Genomic DNA, 19,979 nt, shown 5'->3' on the forward strand with positions numbered 1-19,979 from the left:
TCACGAGATACGCGGCCGTCAAAGGAAGCGCAAAAAGCACGAAACGTTTCGTTTATTTTGCCGAGTTTAACCGTCGCCGTTGTGCGGGGCTGCAATTGATGCATCTCGGGGAATATTTTTCACCCCTTGGACAGTTCATCGCGATAGCGGTGCGCATATTTAGCGCAATAATTATGGAGAAGAGGGAGTTTTTACGGAGGGCAGACCGGCCGGGCGCATATATCCATGGGTGAGCTTTTGTTTTAAAGCGTTCTACGTAGAATCTGATTTTGCGGCCGGTTTATAGAAGCGCCGCGGAAAACAAGCGGAAAACGCGGCCGTGACATCGCCGGCACCGAAGTTGACGTTGACGGCTAAATCGTATTCGTCTCGAGCACGCACTGCGTGAAGTAGGTCGCTCGAAATTGTGCAATTATGCAACTGCGAAAAACCGGATGTCTGTCGGTGAAGGCAATAACCCGATGCGTCGTGTCCCGCGGAACTTCCTCCGGGGATAGATGGCTTCGGAATTGCCGAGCATCCGGTCCCTGTAGCATTCCCCAATCACCATATTTTATATATTTCCAGGGAGCCTGAACTACGAAGGACGTATTCACAAATCGACCGCCATCTACGTCTTCTAAGCCCTGGACTGAAATTCCTACTTCTCGGAATTACTCCCCATTACTCGATATCTCGAGTTATTATATGGGCTCGGTATCGGTTCCGAGAGGATAACGAAACTCGACGAGCTTCGGGTTCGGGGAATACGGGAAGTGAATCTACTCCTTCGGTCCGTGGCCCGATGACGTAGAATCGGATGCTTTCCTTGCTTTCACTTAGGCCGGAACAGCTCCGTCTACTCGATGGAGCGTGTCGCGTTCTCGTGAACTTTCACCTCCGCGGTTCCCATTCAAGAGAATTCTAATTTTAAATCCCATCACGCACGAAAGTGCCGAGGGAGGTGCAAGATGCCTCCAGGTGTCGCGGCCGAACGGCAGGAAAGTTAAGAGCCGGCTGCGACGTCGTAATCGTCGCTCGCTTTCTTCGATCGAACTTGGCCAGACCAGATACGAGTGCTCGAATAAATGCCGGAGAGAAGAATCGAATATCCGACGAGTTGTATATTCCTGCGAAAGGGGTCGCACCGGATATCCGAAGTTTATGTTAGAATCCATAAATACGCCGACCTCGCGACGGATGCTCCGTTATTTAGCGCATCTCCCTGTTTTTATTTACGTGTAAATGCTTCAGCTCTCGCCCGGAGATGAAATTAATTTAGGAATGTGAGAGTGCACGGCTGGCGGCTCGCTAATTTAAAGGAATTTCCTCCTCTCGGCACACGAGAGAAATTCTGACCGACGATAAGTGTCGTAAACGCTTTGTCAGAGATGTTAGCTCAAAGAATATGACGCACGGTGAGAGTGAACCGCATCAGCCCGGGTCGAAGTGGTACAAGGCTAATCGGCATCATTTTTTACAGGCTCTTCTATGCGGCGAAAGGATATCACAAGTGTAGCTTAAATAGGCATAAACCGGGCCGTAAAGCGCTTTTTACGGTGGAGTTTCGTAAGGCGTTCCTGGAAATAATTTCCGTGCCTCGGATGGACGGCGCGCTTCCTTCGAGTTTTGTCTTCCCGGAATGAGCGGTGCAGCGAACTCGGCGACAGGTATTAGATGCAATTTGCCGGATTGCCGTCGAAAATCGTTGGGTTTTCTCGTTTACCAGCGCGCCGGCGAGCCTGCTACCGGAGGCTGCATCCGGCGCGACATTGCGAATTCCGTAAGGCCGAATAATAAAGTTCGCGCGTGGGATTCGGGGAATAAATTCGCCGGCGACGAGAGGTGGTTCTTGGCGTCGCGCAAACACGCCGGTGATTTTATCACGGGCCGTACGTGTAATCTTTTCGGGACACGAGGGAATTTTTCCCTGGCGGAAAAGCTGGTCTTCCCGAGCTCGCCCCCGCCGATTCGCCCCCACGACATCGGCCTGCACTTTTAATTGCATTTCGTAACACGGCCTTTCCTTTTCGTGTTATCGTCGTGGACACGCGAGAGGGTAGATTCGATTCAATGTTCTGCACCGGCCAAATCCGCGTTTCACCCCGTTTCCCCGAGTAGCTAATTTCATTGGTCCGAGGCTCGGCGATAGTCCTGAAACGAGAGATACGGCCCGTCTGCCCTGTCAGAAACTTCCCAATACCGTCGACGCTATTTACGATACGGTGACACGGATGTTCCGAGGTAAATTGGATCCAAATATCGCGAGCAATGAGTACCTCCTGTTTCGCTTCCGAAGCCATTATTTGGTTGGTCTGTTCGGGCCACTATACTTCGTGATTCTTCTCGGTCCTCGCTCCTACTTGTTCCCCGTGTACACCCGTGTACTCCTCCCGGCCCCTTTTCAGGGATCTGTCGTCTTTTTTTTACTCTTACTAAAGGCTTTTAACTCTTCCTTAAATGGTGCCCTTCGCCATCCATTTTACTTTTCCTCTTAAAGAAGCCCGATATATACCTGGTGTGCGATTTCCTTTCCTTTTTTCCTCCCTTAATTCAGCCGTTCGCGTCAGCCATTTTTCTTCGCCGGTTCACCTCTTTCTGCATATCGTGCTTCGTCCTTTATCCGCTGTTCTCGTGTGTTTTGCATTTTCGGATGGTCTTCTCTTCCTTAGATAATACTGATCGGTTCAGATCGTTAGAAGAAGGGAGGAAAGAGAGGCATGAGGGACATTCACCTATGACGTCACTGGTCGCACTTATCTCGTGTTCTCTTTGAGTTATTACTTACTTCCTCGATTTCTTCTTTTGGAAGAATTCCTTTTTCTTCCCTCTTTCGCTCTCGAACTTTTTATTCTCATTTCCCACTTTTCTTGCCGCCACTTTCACTTTCTCCCGGTTTTTCCTCCGTCATCTATCTAGAATCTAATGTGGAATGAAAAAGAACGTGAGATAAGGTTGCCTATGGAGCCAAACGCTGTTCTCATTTGCATAGCAAATCTGGTGGAGAAGTTAACACGAGAAGGGATGAAGGAGAGTTAATAAAAAAAGAGAACGTGTGGGTGATATCGCATCGTCGGTGGAGACTGCACAAGATTTTCGAGTATTAGGGATCCGGGTGTAAAATAGAGGTATCGCGAGGAATATGAACGAATTTAAATATCCGTGATGCGTTCCGATTATCGGCAAGTAGATCAGAGATGAAATTAATCGGTAGAAAATCGGGTGGCTTTTGACGCGACGAAGTAAGAAAGCAAGAGGACGGAAAGCGAACGACAAAATCGGGCAAAAGGAGGGATAGGAAATAAAAACGAATGAATTTAAATACCCGGGATGTGTATCAATTTCCGACGAATGCAGAGGGAAGAGATATGCAGATGAAGCCATGAAAAACGCGGGAACGGCGATTGCGCCGATACGGGAAATTGGACAAAAGTGATTTAGGAACGAAGTTTGTAAGACAATCATAAACCCAACGATGTCGAGGAGACCCTCTAATAAGTATGAAGTAAAGTAAATAATTAGATTCAAGTGAGCTGAAAGATAGCACTTAAAAGTGGAAATGGGGACCATCGCAATCACTTGACCACTGGTCGATGGTTAAACCAGGAAATCATAAATTGCCATTTTACATGCCGGTTTACTGTTTACCGTCGAGTGCGCCTCAATAAATCCCTATTTACGTTATCGTCGTGGACACGCACAAGATTTGGTAGTACGTGTCCGGCATCGATAAAATCCGCGTCCTATCCCATTTCATTGGGTGGATCATTCCATCAATCCCCTGCCCACCCGCCACATTACTTGGCACTTTTCCCAGAAAATTGTTACGCGAAAGAAAAATGGTTATGGCCGTGAATAATGCCAAGCTCCGTTTTCAGTGGCCGAAGCTCGAAGAGGAATCAAAAGCTCAGCGAGTGATTCCCGATTCGCTGCTTCGCTTCGGGACCCTGAAGAGGACGTCCAGGACTCGTGGGATCTTCGGAGCGGCGACATTTTCATCGTTTCCTCGGGCATTTTAATAACCCGAATTGCGGCGAAGACGCCACGCCACGCATACGCAAGTGAGTCGGAGTACTCTGCCCGCAACATCGGAATATGTAATGACGGCCGTGCGTATACTCGCATTTACCGAGGGACCGAATTACCGGCCTGCATACAGATAGAAATTTTCAGGAGCGACGCGATAAAAGGAAGGAACATCGAGACGCTCGTCAAATGCCAAGTGCCTCCTAATCACCGGAGGAAGATTTTTAATTAGGAGTCCAGCCCCGGCGGAACTATTTCCAGCCGGCTGGGACGGAGGGATTAATTACCTCGGTGTCCGTTAAACGCAAGTATCTTCCGCTGCGACTTATGAGAGCATAGTTTCGCGTTGAATTTCCCGTGGAAGGTGTTCGAACGGCCAATTAAGCGTGGAGACAGAGAGAAAAGGCATTACAGTGCGCATACGCACGGTCGGCACGTAACCGGCGTGCTCGACGCGGGCCGGCGGGATATATTATGTCGACTGTACATACACTTTCGTATTTATCGGGAAGGGGAGGAAAGCCGGAGGACTCGGGCCAGTGCGTTCCCAGATTTCGCGGCGAGAGGAGCGCGCGACACACCATTCGGCGTCCCCATCTTCCAAGACACCGCTCGACCAACACCAGATAAACGAAATCGCCCAACAATCCGAAAACCGTATCGCTTCCACTGCATTCTGAACACATCAGCTTTCGCCATGGCTTTGCTAATCAAGGTGAGTGCAGCAGGTGCAAAGAGCGCGCGCCTGCGCGGTGTGGCCTGCGGGTCCTTTCGTCAACCTGGACTTTGTCACATGAGGAAAATGATTTCCTGGCAAATTAGATCTGTAAAACGTCTAAATGACTACCGGCGTACTTCAGATTTATCGAGTGTATTTGGATTTTTAATTTATAAGTCTGAAGATGATCTATGAAATTCTCGGATTTGGAAGAGCGCCGCTGGTCGGGACGTCTTCGCGCGGTTGCTCTCTCGAAATTCCCGAAAAGGCTTGAAATTTGTAACGTGCTCGTTTCTTGCTCGCTTCCTTGGCCAAGGTGAGGTTTCTTGTCCGGGTCCTTTGTTTCCATTCCTTCTCGGTACGAGGGTGAACGCCTTTCTGTTTACTTCTGGAATTACCTTGGCAGGTACGCTCGGACGCAAACGCCTCGGCGGGAGCCGCGCTCGCTACTTAAATGGACACTTGAGAATGAATGTAATAAATGGAAATAAAAATGTTTCACGTATTTTCAGCTTTACGAGTCCATGGGGTTGCGCCGTAAAGACGTACTGCTGCAGTCGCCGTATACGAGCAGTTTTCAATCCAGTTAACGGAGTATATAACTTCCCGTAATTCTCCCATACGATGTTTTCGGCTATGCTGGCCGAAATTTTATGACGGACACGCGTTGCGTCGTTAAACATTTTTTTTTTTGGTTTACTTTTAGTATTTTACTTTATTTGGGGGATATTTCGGGAATGGAGAGAGATGTAATCGCCGTTGTGTATCGAGGACGTATTAAGTGAGCGCGGACTCGGCGCGCGACATTCGCGACATTTCCAATAAATTTCCACGGTATCTAGGAAATGTAATGGAAATCCATTAAACTTCCAACCGGTCCCCGATGTCTTGGAGGACATAAACATCTAATGGATGTCCTAAACCTACACACGGACTTCGGGGAGAATTTTTACATACTTTCGTATTCGGGATAAATGTTTACTCAGGGTCAATTGGATTCTTTTGAGTATTCGTCACGATTTTTATGTAACGCTAGGTTTACCTGTCACGGCCTACTTTCTACTTGAAATAGCCCGGAGACTTGCAATTGGCGACGGTGAAACGATTATTGACGCTGCAGTTAAAAATAATTAGACTAGGAACGGCAGGAATTCTCCTCCGATCGAGATAGTCGAATTCAAAGTCTCTTTGTGTAAGTCGAATCGAAATTTCAGTCACAAATTGAAGCAGTTACTGGCCTTCCGGGTGTTTATGGCTTAATCCCGATATCAGCTTGTCAGCCATATGTAAACATGTTATCGTGATTTTGTCCTTTCGGTCCGATGGGAAGCGACTCTATTTTTTTAACTTAATCTTAATCGCAACTTATGAATTTTGATGTTGGTCGTTTCGTTGGGGTGAGCAATTCGAAGTAGATAATAGTATTCCAAGTCAGTCTTGTAAATTACTCCGAACAGCGCTTAACTCGTAGTCGACCCTGCCATTTGAAATTCCACTTAAAGTACGCGCATGTACTCGAGGGTTCTCGGAATTCACGAATGCAAATTTCCATAGAAGGTCCGCAAATCACGGTATGGCTTTGTTACTTAATGGCTCGGTCCGGGAGTTGCTTAAACTGGCGCGTATATACATATAGTTAAAATAAAAGTTGCTAATTAAAGGCCCGTTTACGTGCCGAGTCGCGCGTATAAAAATCGAGGGAAAGGAAAGAGAAAGAGAAACTGGAAAGACATTCAGGCTTCAAAGATCGGCCAACTCGAGGCTCGTTATTGCGGCGATTGTGCTCAATTAAATAATTCAACAAATTGGACCTTGTTTGGCCCTGAAATCAGATAATGCTAATTAAATTCTCTTGACGGCGTTACATTAATTCAATAGGCAATTGCATTTAACGATCCTCGCGTTAATTGAAAACTCGTAATCCGGTTATAACAGACCCTTCGTTGTTGCGATAAAAAGCTCGAGTTGGATGGATCCGTGAAAGCACTTCGGAAATATTCGGTCGCGAGAACTCCGCACGGTAATAATGGCAATAAATTGACAACAAATGAATCCGCCCGCGGTAGGCGACAAATTCGACAAATCGCTTCTGTGCCGCACAGAGGCCGCATATTTACCGCCGTCCTCGGCCTGATGTTGTGATCGATGAGCCCGCAAATTACGTGATTTGTCATGCAGAAATGAAGAAGTACACGATCAAACTTCTCAACGGGTGACTGGGATGTGAAATCACTGGAAAATTGAACTGTCTCTTATTCGGAGGCGTACTTATCATCCCGGTCTAAATGAACGCCACTTTCCCAGCGGCTGGTCGAGTTATTTTGCACTCTCGATCCCCTCTTTTTCTTTTTTATTTTGTCACCGCTCCCAATTACTGTTAACGACTAGTGCTATGTACGGAATTATTGAAAATCAATGCCATTAATTTCCATGCCCAGCCTGGGCGAGTTTGGTTAGCTCTGATTTTTCTTTTTCACTTGTGGATGGGACAATTGTTGCAAATGTTGATCTTGTTTCAGGTTCTTCTTTGTTGTGCGGTCGTCTACTCGGCTCTGGCGCAGGACGCTGGCGACCAATCACCGAAATCCCGCATCTCCGACCAACAGTTGAACATGGCTTTGAGCGACGAGCGCTACTTGAGGAGGCAGCTTAAGTGCGCCCTGGGCGAAGCTCCCTGCGATCCCGTGGGACGCCGTTTAAAGAGTAATGCATATGCTCAACTTGTTTCCGCGCAGATGTGCTTGTTTTAAATTGGGTTGCCCATCTCCTCGGGAAAATTGCCCGAAAAGGAAATTCGGCCGGCTTTGAGGAAGTTAACTCAACCACCGACAATTGATTGGCGCTCTTAAAGGAGAAGCCAACTTTTCTGGTGAAACTCGGGGAGAAAGAGAGAGAGAGGCATTTCCATCAAATTGGACTCGTAAAGGAGATTACTCTCTCCTTTAATTGTATGGCAAAAATCCGGATGTTCGACTTGTCCTGCAGTGTCGCGGGGAAACGTCGATACGAGTAGCGCCCTGAGATTTCACGTCCGTTTAGAGAAGGGAAAAAGAAAACGGAACTAGGCTCCTCGTGTTCCAAAAAGAAACGCCGCCGTAAACAATTTCGTCCGCGGCAACGATGCAGCTGCAGGCCGTCAAATCATAAACTACACACTTTTTTCCAGGTCTGGCACCTCTGGTCCTGAGAGGCACTTGCCCCCAATGCACGGCCGAGGAAACACGACAGATCAAAAAAGTTCTATCCCACGTCCAGAGAGCCTTCCCGAAGGAGTGGTCCAAAATCGTCCAGCAATACGCAGGATTTTAGACGGGAACGGCCAGCCCGAAAGGACGCCGATCACTTGGATATCGTCTCTTTTAAGTGAATACAAATGCAAAAAGGAAACGTCCGAAATTGGCGCACAATCGCGTCGTGATAAGGGGATGTGGAAGTGACATCCGAAGGGTCAATCGTTCATAAAACATTTCTCCAAACTGAGTGTACCGAAACGTTTCAAACATCACAACGTGAATACAGAGACTATAAGGAAGGTCCTGAAACACTCGTGAAACTTCATTTTTTCTAAAAAATGTTAAGAATACCTTGGAACAAATTTTTAAGAAATTGGAATTTCATGGGAGTCAGGACCTTCCTTAGAGCCTCCATATTCGCGTTATAAAGTTTGAAACGATTCGGAACTCCCAGTTTGGAGAAAAGTTTCATAAACGAGACCTTTTCGACGCCACTTACATATCACCATAAGCCTCGGTCAATGAATCATGCCGACGTCGTTGATGAAACCTTGGACCAATCATAACTAAAGATACCGACCAATTTGGAGTAATAGACTCGAAACGACGAGCAACGGCTATAGAATCATGACGAAGCATGACCTACCGTATTATTTATTGTTAAGTCGTATTTTGTACCTAGGAGAATTGTAACGTAATAAAATACAGTCGAGTTTTGGTAAGCTTAGGAATCCAGGAATTACACATACGTAGGAATTATTCGGAAACGCGTAAAGCGTCATGCCCCGACTCGATGGCAATCAAATGGATCGCCTGTACCAATTTCAAGGCAGGAAAGGAAACTCGGGGAATTTTGAGTCACTGTGAAAATCGTTCCTTGATCCCGGTAGCGGTCCGTAACAAAAACTCGTCAGACTCGACAAGGTAACCCTGGGGCCCTCCAATTTGGTAAGTGGGGGTCTTCCGTCAGCAGCCAGCTGAGTCATCCCGAAATTTTGCGTAATCAGGTTAATAGAAGCTCGAGTGATCGGGATTCCCTCGCAGGTCGTTCGGGAATATTGAAACCCCCGGCCTTGCCTCCTCCTCTTCCTCCGCCTGCGGCCCTGAAAATGCGTACATTAATTACTTTCGCAGGCAGCTCGTTACCCGGGTGCCGGCGGCCTTCGTTACAAAGACGATTCGAAATCGCCTTTTTTAAGCCCCGGCGCGGCCGGCAATTATTTTATAATAACGGCCCTGTAAAGGAGCCACGGTTAAAGTGGCTTAGCGCGCGGATTAAGGGAAACGTTTACGAGGACCATTCGTATCCTTCGCCAGGCGGGCTGCGCCCTTTTCGCGGATAGGCTTTTGAAAAAGTCGCGTTAACGCGAGAAATCCCACGGCCGAGACGACGGAGTGAATGGAATAATACCATTACGTTAATTACAACGCGGTTTTTCGCCCGACAGTCTGGCGGCGCGGATTCTATTGCGATGTCCACGTAGAGTTTCCATTCTTTCCGCCACGCTCGGCGCCCGGGGTCTCTTTAAAGGGTAATTCCTAAAGTGATCGTTAACATTTCTGGCACTTCGGCCGGAACGCCGAGGCCGATCGCGGACTCGGTCGCTGCGAGACTCATTGTTACGGGGAGCCGGATGCAGGAAGTGGAGGGTGGACGTTTAAATATTTGCATCCCGGCTCTACCTCTACCGGAGGGGGATATCAACTGGCGTGGATTGCCTTATCTCTCGTCTTTCGATTAAAACCAATGCCCGCGAGATCGGATCGCGGTGCGCGAGCGAGAGTTATGTCCCCGCAAAAGGGAATCCGCGGCGGAATGAACCCGCGGGGCTTATCTGGGGTAACAAAAAGGAAAAAGGAAAGGTCCTGATGCAGGATACCGACGCTTTTACTCGCCGCGTCCTGGAAGTTCTAAGCCTAAGAACGCGTACTCGGACTTTGGGTGACCTGGCTTTCTCGAAATGACGGAAAAGGAAAAAGGAAAATATTCTTCGGGTATAGATTCGAGAAGAGACGATCGCACGGCTGAATCGTGATTTATAGGAAAGATTTTGGTTCGGCACGGACCCGGGGAAAGGGTTATAGCATGTCGCCTCGTTAGAGATAAAAGCTGAATAAGGAACGTACACCTCTGCGTGTAATTGCGTACCGATAGGGACGTAAATCTTCGCGGCTGCGTCCGTGTTCAACCGAACTGGAACGGAAAGTTCATTTTACTCGGAAGACGGCCTTTCCGACCAACTTTCGGCTAAACAAAGCGAAGCCCCATAGCCCGGATGTAAATTGAAACGCAACTTTTTGCCCCTCGACAGAGGTCGAAACATTTTGCGGCCGGTCGCCGGTAAGTGAAAATAGTTGGCTGTTATTCCGGCCCTTTTGAAATTAGTCTTTGACGGCAGCGACTCGGGGGGCAGGAGGCACTTTTAACGATTTGCTATAAACGCGTTTTTAATTATAAACTCTCCCCCGTAGAGTGGCTTAGGATCGCGTAAAGTACCGTAATTATTCGTCCGTATTATTCGACGTAACGCCGTGCGCGCACCGGCAAAGTGAAATTCCCTGAAGTGAAAATCAAAAGTGAAGATCAAAGCGAAAACGGATTACCGAGGGCCCGCAGTTCCCAATAAACGAACAGTTCTCAAACATGATAGAACGGATCGTACGATATTCAATATTCACCTGTAGCTTCATTTTTGACATCCGATTTTTACCTGGAGGATATTCAATATTGCGCGAAACACAAAACTTTCCGCGGGGGGAGGGGGAAGGGGGAAAATAAAAATCAAAAACCTTCCCCCATTGTGGCCCGCTAAGCGGGTTTTCGGGATTTTTTGGGACTTTTTTTTTAAGGTCGCCGCGCCCCGACGCTGAAACCGCTGAATAGATCGTAAGAGCGTCATTAACATACGAATCGACGAATGTTAAAAGCATTCGTGAGTGTCATTTTATCTTCTCGGATGGCCATGAAAGAACCGGGACGATAAGCGAGTGATTATAGTCCTTTTGGAGGGGCTTCTGCGTGACTCATTGTGTCGCGTTTTTGAGGCCGTATTCCCCGAGTAGAATTAAAATTACTTAAATATACAACCGTCGACAATTGACGACATCACGACACGGTACAATCGGCCGACGAAGTTACTCGCAATCAGTGGCAATTAACAAGTTTCTAATTTCCGCGAAGCTTCCAATATAAGTTCCGAACTTAATTAAACAATTAAGTCATTACTTGTGACAGGTTCTTTCTCGAGAAGGGGTAACGAAACGTAATTACTACCGACCGGTAAACTGGCGAAACATCTGAGCTTAACGACACTTCCGAGATGTCGCAAATAAAAAAAATTCGCAAAATCGGGATTCGAATTTTTGCCCTTTCGTTCGGTTTTTCATTTCGTTCGGGCAGCACGAAAATCAGAAAAAAAAAAGAGGAAATACCCCGAGGGAGAGAGGACTAATTAAAAGTAATACCCTTCTCATAGACTACTCATTAGGGGGAGCCATCGAAAAAGTCCGCATTCAGTTAACCGGAACATGGGGAAAATGTTGAAAAACGCAGCGGCCTGGAGATGCCCATAAGTTGGCATAAATCTGTATAACTGCCCGGCATGAAATCTGTATTATTAATCGCACCACTCGGTGCGTTCATTTACACGGCAAATATCCCGGCGGCGTTGAAATTGTACATATAGATTTAACTGTTTAATCCACTTATTGTAACGTATTACGCGGAGCGAAGTTTATTAACGAATATAAATAATATCTCGGGCGAGGTGTACCCCGAAAAGGCAAAACCGGCCGGGCGGGATGAAACATTTAACTTCCGGGGCATAAATGTCAGATACCCGCGCACTTGACAAAACGCGTACTCCGCATCCGCGCTGACGACTGGTGACAAAAACGAGGAGGGTATCGAAGTTCGAAAAAGTTACTAGAAAGGGTAGGGAAGACAGTTGCAAAAATGGCTGCCCCGGCAGCATTTCACCGGTCACGAGAGTGGTATCCGCGCGGCCGTCGAAACCCTGTGGGAAAAATCGAAATTTGGCCAAAATCGAGGAGAGCCTCGTTCCCGACGTCGAGTGCGCCCGGCCGGTCTTTAACGTCCCGTTTCTACTTAGAATTTATTCCCGAGTCGCCGTTGCGCCCCGGAACAAAGCTGGCCGCTCCTCGGCCGGGGAAATCGATAGAAAAAGGAAGAGCGCCCCTCGAAACTTCCGGCGGGCCTTTATAGTACAAGAGGACGGAAGTGATTTCTTTAGTCGTTCAAAGTTCGCATTTCACACGGCGCCGAGACGTACGTATGTACGTATGTACGCGTCGTTGCTCCGGCGCGCTCGGCCATGGCGCAGTAAATAGGTGGAGGCGAAACAAAATCAAACCCCCCGAAGAAGCGACCCCGGGGGACTTATCGCGTCCAGAGAGCGAAAATACCTACCGGTGGCTCTGACTCTCTAACTGGAACTGAGAACACTTACGAACGGTGCCTCTTCTTTCCTGCACGACTTCCCTTGAGCGGTAATTGCGTTGTCTATGGCCTCTCTTCTCTCGCGTTGTCCGCGGGGTCACTTCTCCTCTCGAGACGTGTCTCGATGAATTTATCCACGGGAATAATTTACGGGCTGGACGTGCCGATACGTAAACTCTGTCGATTACAATTTTAAGGCGATACGAATGTGGCATCCTAAATTTCTCGTTCATGGGATTTTTCTCCTGGGTGTACCGATTTTTCTTTTTTTTTTCATTTTACCGCGCGAGGACGGACGCCTTAAGAAAGGTTCCGACCCTCGTGAAGTTTCATTCTTTTAATCCGTTTTATAAATCATTTTTTATATATTTATGAAAATGGTGTTTCGTGGGTGTCAAGACATCCCTTAGGGCCTATGCATAGTCAAGAAATGAGATTTCAAACGATTTGGTAGACCCAACACGGGGAAAAATATTATAAACAATTGATGCGACGGGTGTCACTTTCGTGTCGCCATAAGTGCGATGCATTGTCTAAGGCTTTTTTTAAATATTCCACGTGATTCACGGCCTCTTAAGCGTATTTTCCTGGTATTCCTACGTGGCTCCTTGATGTGGCTCCTTGATGTGGCTGCGCCGGTGGAAGACGAATTTCCTCGAGTATGCATGCAACGTGTGTACCCCAGTCGCGTAACACGTGTACTTGTCATAACCAGGTAATACGTGGCAGCGCGTTCGAGCTTACAAGACCCTGTAACTTGGAGATCCGCCGTAAGGCGGAGCCGTGTTCTGTACATTCTACGATCGGATTAATACCCAATAATTAATAGCGTTTTTAACCATTTCGCCTTCCGTCTAATTCCGGCCGCGCGGCGTTTTACGCCGGCCTGTCAGATCATTCGAAATCATCCGCTTCATTACCTAATTGCGTGTACTAGACGATTATCGGTCGGGTTGCACGATCCGACTTAACGCCCTATGGTCTCATCCCTTAATGGGCCGGACATATATTCAAAACGCGATACTCACTAGGATGGATCTGATTCTAACTTAGCGTGAAATCTCCACAACGGCCGACCTTATTTAGATCGTTTAATCCGCTGGAGAAGCTCTAGTTGCGTCGAAACGCGGAATTTAGCGCGAAAGCTCGAAGGAGTTCCGGGCGGTTTCGAAAAATGCGGAGCGTCCGAGACACCCGTCGGTGACCCCGGCCGGGAGAAAAAGGCGCCGACGAGTGCCCTTAATGAAAGTTGCCTGTTGCTCGCGAACAAATCGCCCGGGCCCGGAGGTAAAATCTCGGTGTAATAGTTGGCCGCTGGAACGCGGGCCGCTTAAAGCCCGCCATTGTCTTATCGCAGAGAGCGCGACGATTCTCGGCGGAAACGGGGACACGAGCCCTCGTGCGAAGCTGCCAGATAACGGGGAGGGGTGCTTTTCGGAAATATCAATGGGGGTCGAAGGTCGGTTAAGGTGCGAGGAGAGACCCTGCGAGGTAAAGAGTCACCTGCAGGGAGGTGAAATCGGTCTGGGACGCCGTGAACGCAGACGGGCGCCACGTGCGAATGGCGCCTCTAGACGCTGCGGAAACGCCCGGCAAGGCGGGGGACTAAAATACGATAAAATTTTGGAAAAATCCATCTTTTGTCTCCTTTGCGGAAGAGTCGTTGCATGATATAGGGATCGTAGGTTAATTAAAATGCTTTAATATTGGTCTATGTATCTCTCGAGAGTGAAGAAATAATTTTAAATCCATCCTTCTCGAAACGGGTTTCTTTAAAGGTATGAAGAGAAACCGATTTTCTGAAACACTTTTCTTAAACATGCATTACGAATCGCCAGATTCTGGTTCCTTTTGCATTAACACATTCGCGATCGCTGACGTGAATTCACGTCTTTTCAAGTTCTATTCCTGGTTGCCGCTGACGTGAATCACGTCCATGACGATACAAGATACAAGTTTGCGACAACCAGTTTCAGAATTTCATTATTTTCGCCAGTACTCAGTATTTGGAACGGAAACAATTTGCCGGTAGCGAATGTGTTAAGAATAAATAGGGCGATGACCATTCGCATACATTTTGAGAAAATTCCTTTTCATTTCAGACGATCATGTGACGAGTTCCGATGGCGCTCGTCAGGTGATATGTCATTTCTGCAGCGACATGGATGTTATATATTTCAAGGCAGAATGTATTAAATCACTCTGGACTAAATTTTCCTTATCGCTTAACCGTGTATCTACTCCGTATTAGGTATTTTGCCTGATATCGTTAAGCTCTTATTCATTCATTGACGAAAATTGAAAATTTTTTTCGAGCGTTTCTACGAAGAAGTCTTCATAAAAGTTATCCGTATCGCGGGAAAGAGTCGTTTTAAGCCCGTCGCTTCGAACCGGGGCCTAAATCTCCCGACGCACCGGGAGCGCAGAGAGAGCCGTGAGTACAGACAAGCGCCGTGAATGTAGACGGACGCCACGTGCGACTAGCGCCTCCAGACGCCACGCATTCATGCCGCGGGAACGGGGCTGGAAAAGGCTTAATGAAAGTTGCCTGTTGCGTGGGAACGAGTGATTCCGGGTCCGAGATTTAAAATTAGGGCCCGAACCTCCGGGTGCGCAGACTGCGCACTGCACCCCCGGCGGGGGATTTCTTAAACTTTCGGCGGGGCGACGAGGATTCGACGAACTCTTAGTTGGGTTATACTCCTCAATAACGTGGTAAACACAAAGACGTCACGTGCCGGGAGTACATGGTGCCCGAGTCGATGTGCACATAAGACACATACGCGGCTGATCTAGGTACATCCGTATATCTATGCAGAGAACTCGCCGCTGCGAGGTGGGGTCCCGGCTGGCTGCGCGCGGGGCGAGAGGGAGCGAGAGGAGCCGAGGCCGGCGAGGCGGGAGCGAGCGAGACGCACCGACTCCGGGGTAGAACCTGGTATATGTATACGCCGGATACATAGCACGGCTTGCGGAGGGCACAAGTTTAGTGTCTATATACGCGAGATCGATAGAGGACAGAATCCCGGGACATCCCCAGCGATCCTGTTCTCTTATTCTTGCAAGAAGCGTCCTCGCATAACCCTCGTGCCTCCTGCATGCTACCGTTCTGCATTAATGTCGGTGCACTGCATTATCCTCCACGTATCGCCTCGCCTAACGCTTTAAGTGTTAATTATCGGAGGGGCTTCGCGTCGCCACGGGGGAGAGAGAGAGAGAGAGAGAGAGAGACCGATCCAGGACCGTCTCCGGGATGTCGCGCCGCCGCCGTACTGGGTGCACCCGAAGTGCATCCGAAATGCATCCCCCAAGTTTTCGCGACTTTGCTCTTGCCCCGAGAGAAAATAAGAACCGCGGCGGACGAGATATGTTTACGTCTTCGGGTGGACCTTAGGAATCGCGGCTGGTGGTCTTCCGAGACCTAGATGACCGTTTGCATTTTATGGGACGACTCGTTTCCGGTGCACCCCGTGGGTGATGGCGATGCCTTGTCGCTCCGCACGTCGCACCAATTTTCGAGAGCCGATTACGCCGGCCATGCGTGCCGTTCTCGAGAATTGGAGGTGTCTGGGGATCGGTGGATATCCACGGGGATGATTTGCCGCGGCCATTCGCGACCCTGGTTGATTTCTCTCACGCGTCTCTCCCTCGAAATGTCTCGTTGCGGTGATAAGTCACGACGGACATGGGCTTCTCTCACGTGATTTCACGCCTCGGGTCGTTAAGTCCCGCGCGCCGCCAGAAATGGACCTCGGACCTCTGCCGAGGGGAGTTTCTGCATTTTGCTCCGATATTTATTATTTTCCTTCTTTTTGTTTTTTACGTCATGTTCCCACCCCTACCTACACCCCTCGCTGTAGTATGACAGGTTCGATTCTCTTTTGACGTCCTCGCGACTGAAATTTAATAACGGAATTCCTTGATTATTTTTCGATACATCTATATTGATCTAGCCTTGAAAAGAGTAGAGTGGGAGACGTATATTATTATATTATTGTAAATAAATGTAGGGTGATTTTTAATTCGATTTTTATTTTACATTTCTATACTTTGTAGGAGGTGAGTGCACACATTAAGGCAAAATCCGGCATTGATGAGCCTACAAGTTAAGTAATTATGTTATTATATTTAGGTTAAGTTAGGTTAGGTTGTTATTATGTTTAAAGGTATTTTTTAATCCGCTGTTTATTTTCCGTTTTTATACTTTATAGGTGAGAGCCGACAGAAGGGAATAATCCGGCATTGATGAGTCTACAAGTTAAGTAATTATGTTCTTATGTATAAATAAAAGGCGTTTTTTAATCCGCTGTTTATTTTACGTTTTTATACCTTGTAGATGAGTACAGACAGAAAGGCATAATCCGGCATTGATGAGTCTACAAGATAAGTAATTATGTTCCTATATATAAATAAAATGCATTTTTTAATCCGCTGTTTATTTTACGTTTCTATACTTTGTAGATGAGAGCAGACGGTAGAGCATAATCAGGCATTGATGAGTCTACAAGTCAGTTACCCAAGAGAGAGCAAGAGAGCGATTCGACGGCCGGAAAACCGATGACGGGGAGGGAGCGTGACTCCTGACTCCTGACAGAACCCGGAGCTAATGGGATCACACTGAGCCGGACTGGTAAGGGGCGACCTTTCGCGTGTAACGAGCCGTTTACATGGCTTATCGACATAATTTAGTTACCCGCGGACGTTGTCTCCGAGAGTACATTCTCCCATGTGGAAAAATTGCATGGCAGTCTTGGATCTATTCAGGGACTGGCAAGACATTGTCAAGTATGTTTAAAACCAGGGACACGCGAGTGTAAAAAACGTACGTTACGACGGACGTTGAATTTGAAAAAAGGCGACGCACGTGTATCCACCAGAATAAGTCTTAATATACTACGATGAAAAGACACTCGTAAGTCATCGACACCTATGTCGATGAAAAGACCCCTCTGCTAATCTAAACAATCCGACAGAGTTCCGAATGAGATCCGATCAGCCCCTCTAGGTTTACCATTTCTTTAATAATGTTCATTAATGGATTAATAACAACTCGAGTAGATTATTGACAGATCTAGTTGCACATAAATGGGGCAGGCTAGAACCAGATTAGCCTAGACCTAAATGGCTAGATTAAAAGCGATATATATTGGAACCTCTTATAATACGGTGAATTTTAAGCGTCTTGTATTCAAATCCTGTAAAGCGGATATTAAAAGGGTTAGCAAATTTATTAAGTCGTGGTATATGGAAACCATGTTATACAATATAGGGTTAGGGAAGGCTGTAGTCATTTTTCGGATCGTCCTTCCAGAGTCCGATTTGAGCTCAGGCGATCTTATCGTCATCTAGCCAGTTCCCCAAAATGTCTCGAAAAGTCTTCCGATTTCACGACCAGCCTCAACGAAGAATTATCTCAGAACTCGAAGTAACAGCCTCCGAGAGCAGCCTCTAAGTTATAAAACATCATTGAGCCAATACCCGTGACTCGAATCCGCGATAAAGCACCGCCTCGTTCATGAATAAATTAAAAAGGGGCCATGGCGCCTTCCTAAACGCGAAAGTTACCGCACATTAGGAAAGCGTTACTCCGCTCGTTACTCCGGCGTTTTGAATAAAATATCAGCCTAGGTGTAGGCCTCTTCCGATTAGACTCCATTTGATAATTGCGACCGGGAGAGAACGAGGGAAGAAGGGCCGGCGCGTACCTTCCGCAGAAATGGCCATGAAAAACTTATCAAAATCCCCAGGCCAGGGAAAAATCTCACCCCCGCGTAAACAATTTTGGAATTAGCCGCAGCCAATTTGCGATTCACGGTCTCATAATCGGCTTAACGCGATTTTTTACGGGTCGGCGGTTTCTTCTTCGTTAGCGCGCTCGCTCCCCCACTTTAACGGCGGGGGGAGGATATTACCGAAAGGCGTAGTGGGAAACGCAAGCTCCGGGGAGGACAAAGCGGATTTTGAAGAATGCGGAATCGCGGGAAAATCCGCCGATTCGTTCCGCAGAAACGTCGGCCTCCTCTTGGATGGCGCCAAATAAGCTTGGGAAGTCTCCGCGCGAACTAAGTACGTCCGACATGGTTTCCTCGGCAATTCGCAGGTACGTTTGCGAGGATCGCCGAGGCGGAGCAGCGCGCGGAAACGGTGCGCAACAACGGGTAAGAATTCCGCCTGGATTCCCGCAGCCCGGCCCGGGATGATCTTTCGAGCGAGCTTTCATTTCCGGAAGAATTTCCCTATCCAGAATCAATCATGGCGGGCGTATCGAGGGAATTTCGTAGGGAAACAGGCCGCGGCCTGGCTCGCCTCGGACAATAACGCGCTCTTCTTTCTTCCGTCTTTATCGCCGATTTCTTTCTCTCCTTCTTTCCCTCCCCGCGAGTCTCCTCCGCGGATCTTCAGAGCACGACTGTGCCGTCTCATAGACGAGAAAACTGGTCTCGAAGTTGAGAAAGGGCACCTATACCCTGAAATCAATTCATTTTCTTCGTCATCTTTGTAATGATTTTTTTCGATACCTTAACTAATGAGAGGACGAACGAGGGAACGAGGAGTCGCGAGTTAGTCCGATTGGGCTCGAGTGGAAATTTTAGACCCGCGTAAAGATGCCCCTCTTTTGGTAATATATCACTTTTTAAGGCTTACTTCCGATGTTCTACGTCTTGCTTAACCCCTTGCCGCATAAATTAACTCGGCAAAATCTGGGCCAAACCGATAGAGGACGACGCTCGACGAAAAGGCCAAAGTGATCCGCCGAGATTTTCCGACGAGCCGAAATAGTGAGGAAAGATTCGAGTAGACCAGGGAAATTGTTTCCTCCGAAGTTGTGATCCTATGTCTGACTCAGATGTACGGGTTTAGTCATATATTGTTATTACGTGTTAGATTCGGCAAGGTATGGCAAGGGGTTAATAGGAAATAGATCTTAGTTTAGAAGTATTAATGGAAAAGATCGAAACACCTGCCACTTTTAACGTCTGAAGGAGGCCATCGGTTGTATAAAAGTTATCCTTCTGGGCATTATCTTAAAACCTATTTAAGGCTTGCAATTAGAGGTTCTAAGTAGGATAAAAATTTCGACTCGAGTAGATAACGTTTCAAGCTGCTCCTTTTTTCCCTCATTTTCCCGACTTTCGCTCGATGTTTCGCCCCCTCTTTAATGGTAAAAGTACGTGCAGTGACTGTTTTACTTATTTCGTTGTTTTATCTGCAGTGTACCTACCGTCGACGAAACGCGCTTAAGCCTGAGGAGAGGGAGAGCCCTCTTTGATATTTAGTTTTCTCGGTTTTCCTTTTTGTCCCGTGTACTTCCAGAGGTCCATGATTTCCCGGTAAATAAGTGGGGGGGCCCCCTCGCTCTCCTGCGTTCTCTCGATGCACTTAACGATAATTCAGAGCCGGAATTAAGATCGTCCTTGGCCGCGACTCGTTCTATCCTTTGAGGGGTATCAAATGGGAATTAATAAACGGAATAATAAATAAGCACCGCGCTACGGAATAACGAGGTGGAAAAAAGTGTTCCCGCGACGCGCGAGGCGACTTCTCTTTTTTTTTCTTCTCCAGG

The 19,979-nt window shown here is 47.6% G+C and overlaps 1 protein-coding gene across 1 annotated transcript; it reads left to right on the plus strand.

Moving 5' to 3' along the window:
- Positions 1–1,606: 1,606 nt before the first annotated feature.
- On the plus strand, positions 1,607–8,238 carry LOC105698214. The gene is made up of 5 exons (XM_012422264.1): positions 1,607–1,649; positions 3,858–4,040; positions 4,518–4,720; positions 7,243–7,426; positions 7,890–8,238. The coding sequence occupies exons 1-5, from the start codon at positions 1,622–1,624 to the stop codon at positions 8,030–8,032; spliced, it is 741 nt and encodes a 246-aa protein (XP_012277687.1). The 5' UTR covers positions 1,607–1,621; the 3' UTR covers positions 8,033–8,238.
- Positions 8,239–19,979: the final 11,741 nt, after the last annotated feature.

This window comes from Orussus abietinus, unplaced genomic scaffold (assembly GCF_000612105.2).
Source record: "Orussus abietinus isolate OABI.00-Male unplaced genomic scaffold, Oabi_2.0 scaffold1, whole genome shotgun sequence".
Taxonomy (NCBI): Eukaryota; Metazoa; Arthropoda; class Insecta; order Hymenoptera; family Orussidae; genus Orussus; species Orussus abietinus.

Bases quoted from the DNA above. Each gene is read 5' to 3' on its own strand.
- LOC105698214 (XM_012422264.1), top strand. From the start codon at position 1,622: ATGAGCGGTGCAGCGAACTCGGCGACAG. The intron at 4,041-4,517 runs GTGAGTCGGAGT...TTTATCGGGAAG, and splicing joins GCCACGCCACGCATACGCAA to GGGAGGAAAGCCGGAGGACT. The intron at 4,721-7,242 runs GTGAGTGCAGCA...ATCTTGTTTCAG, and splicing joins CCATGGCTTTGCTAATCAAG to GTTCTTCTTTGTTGTGCGGT.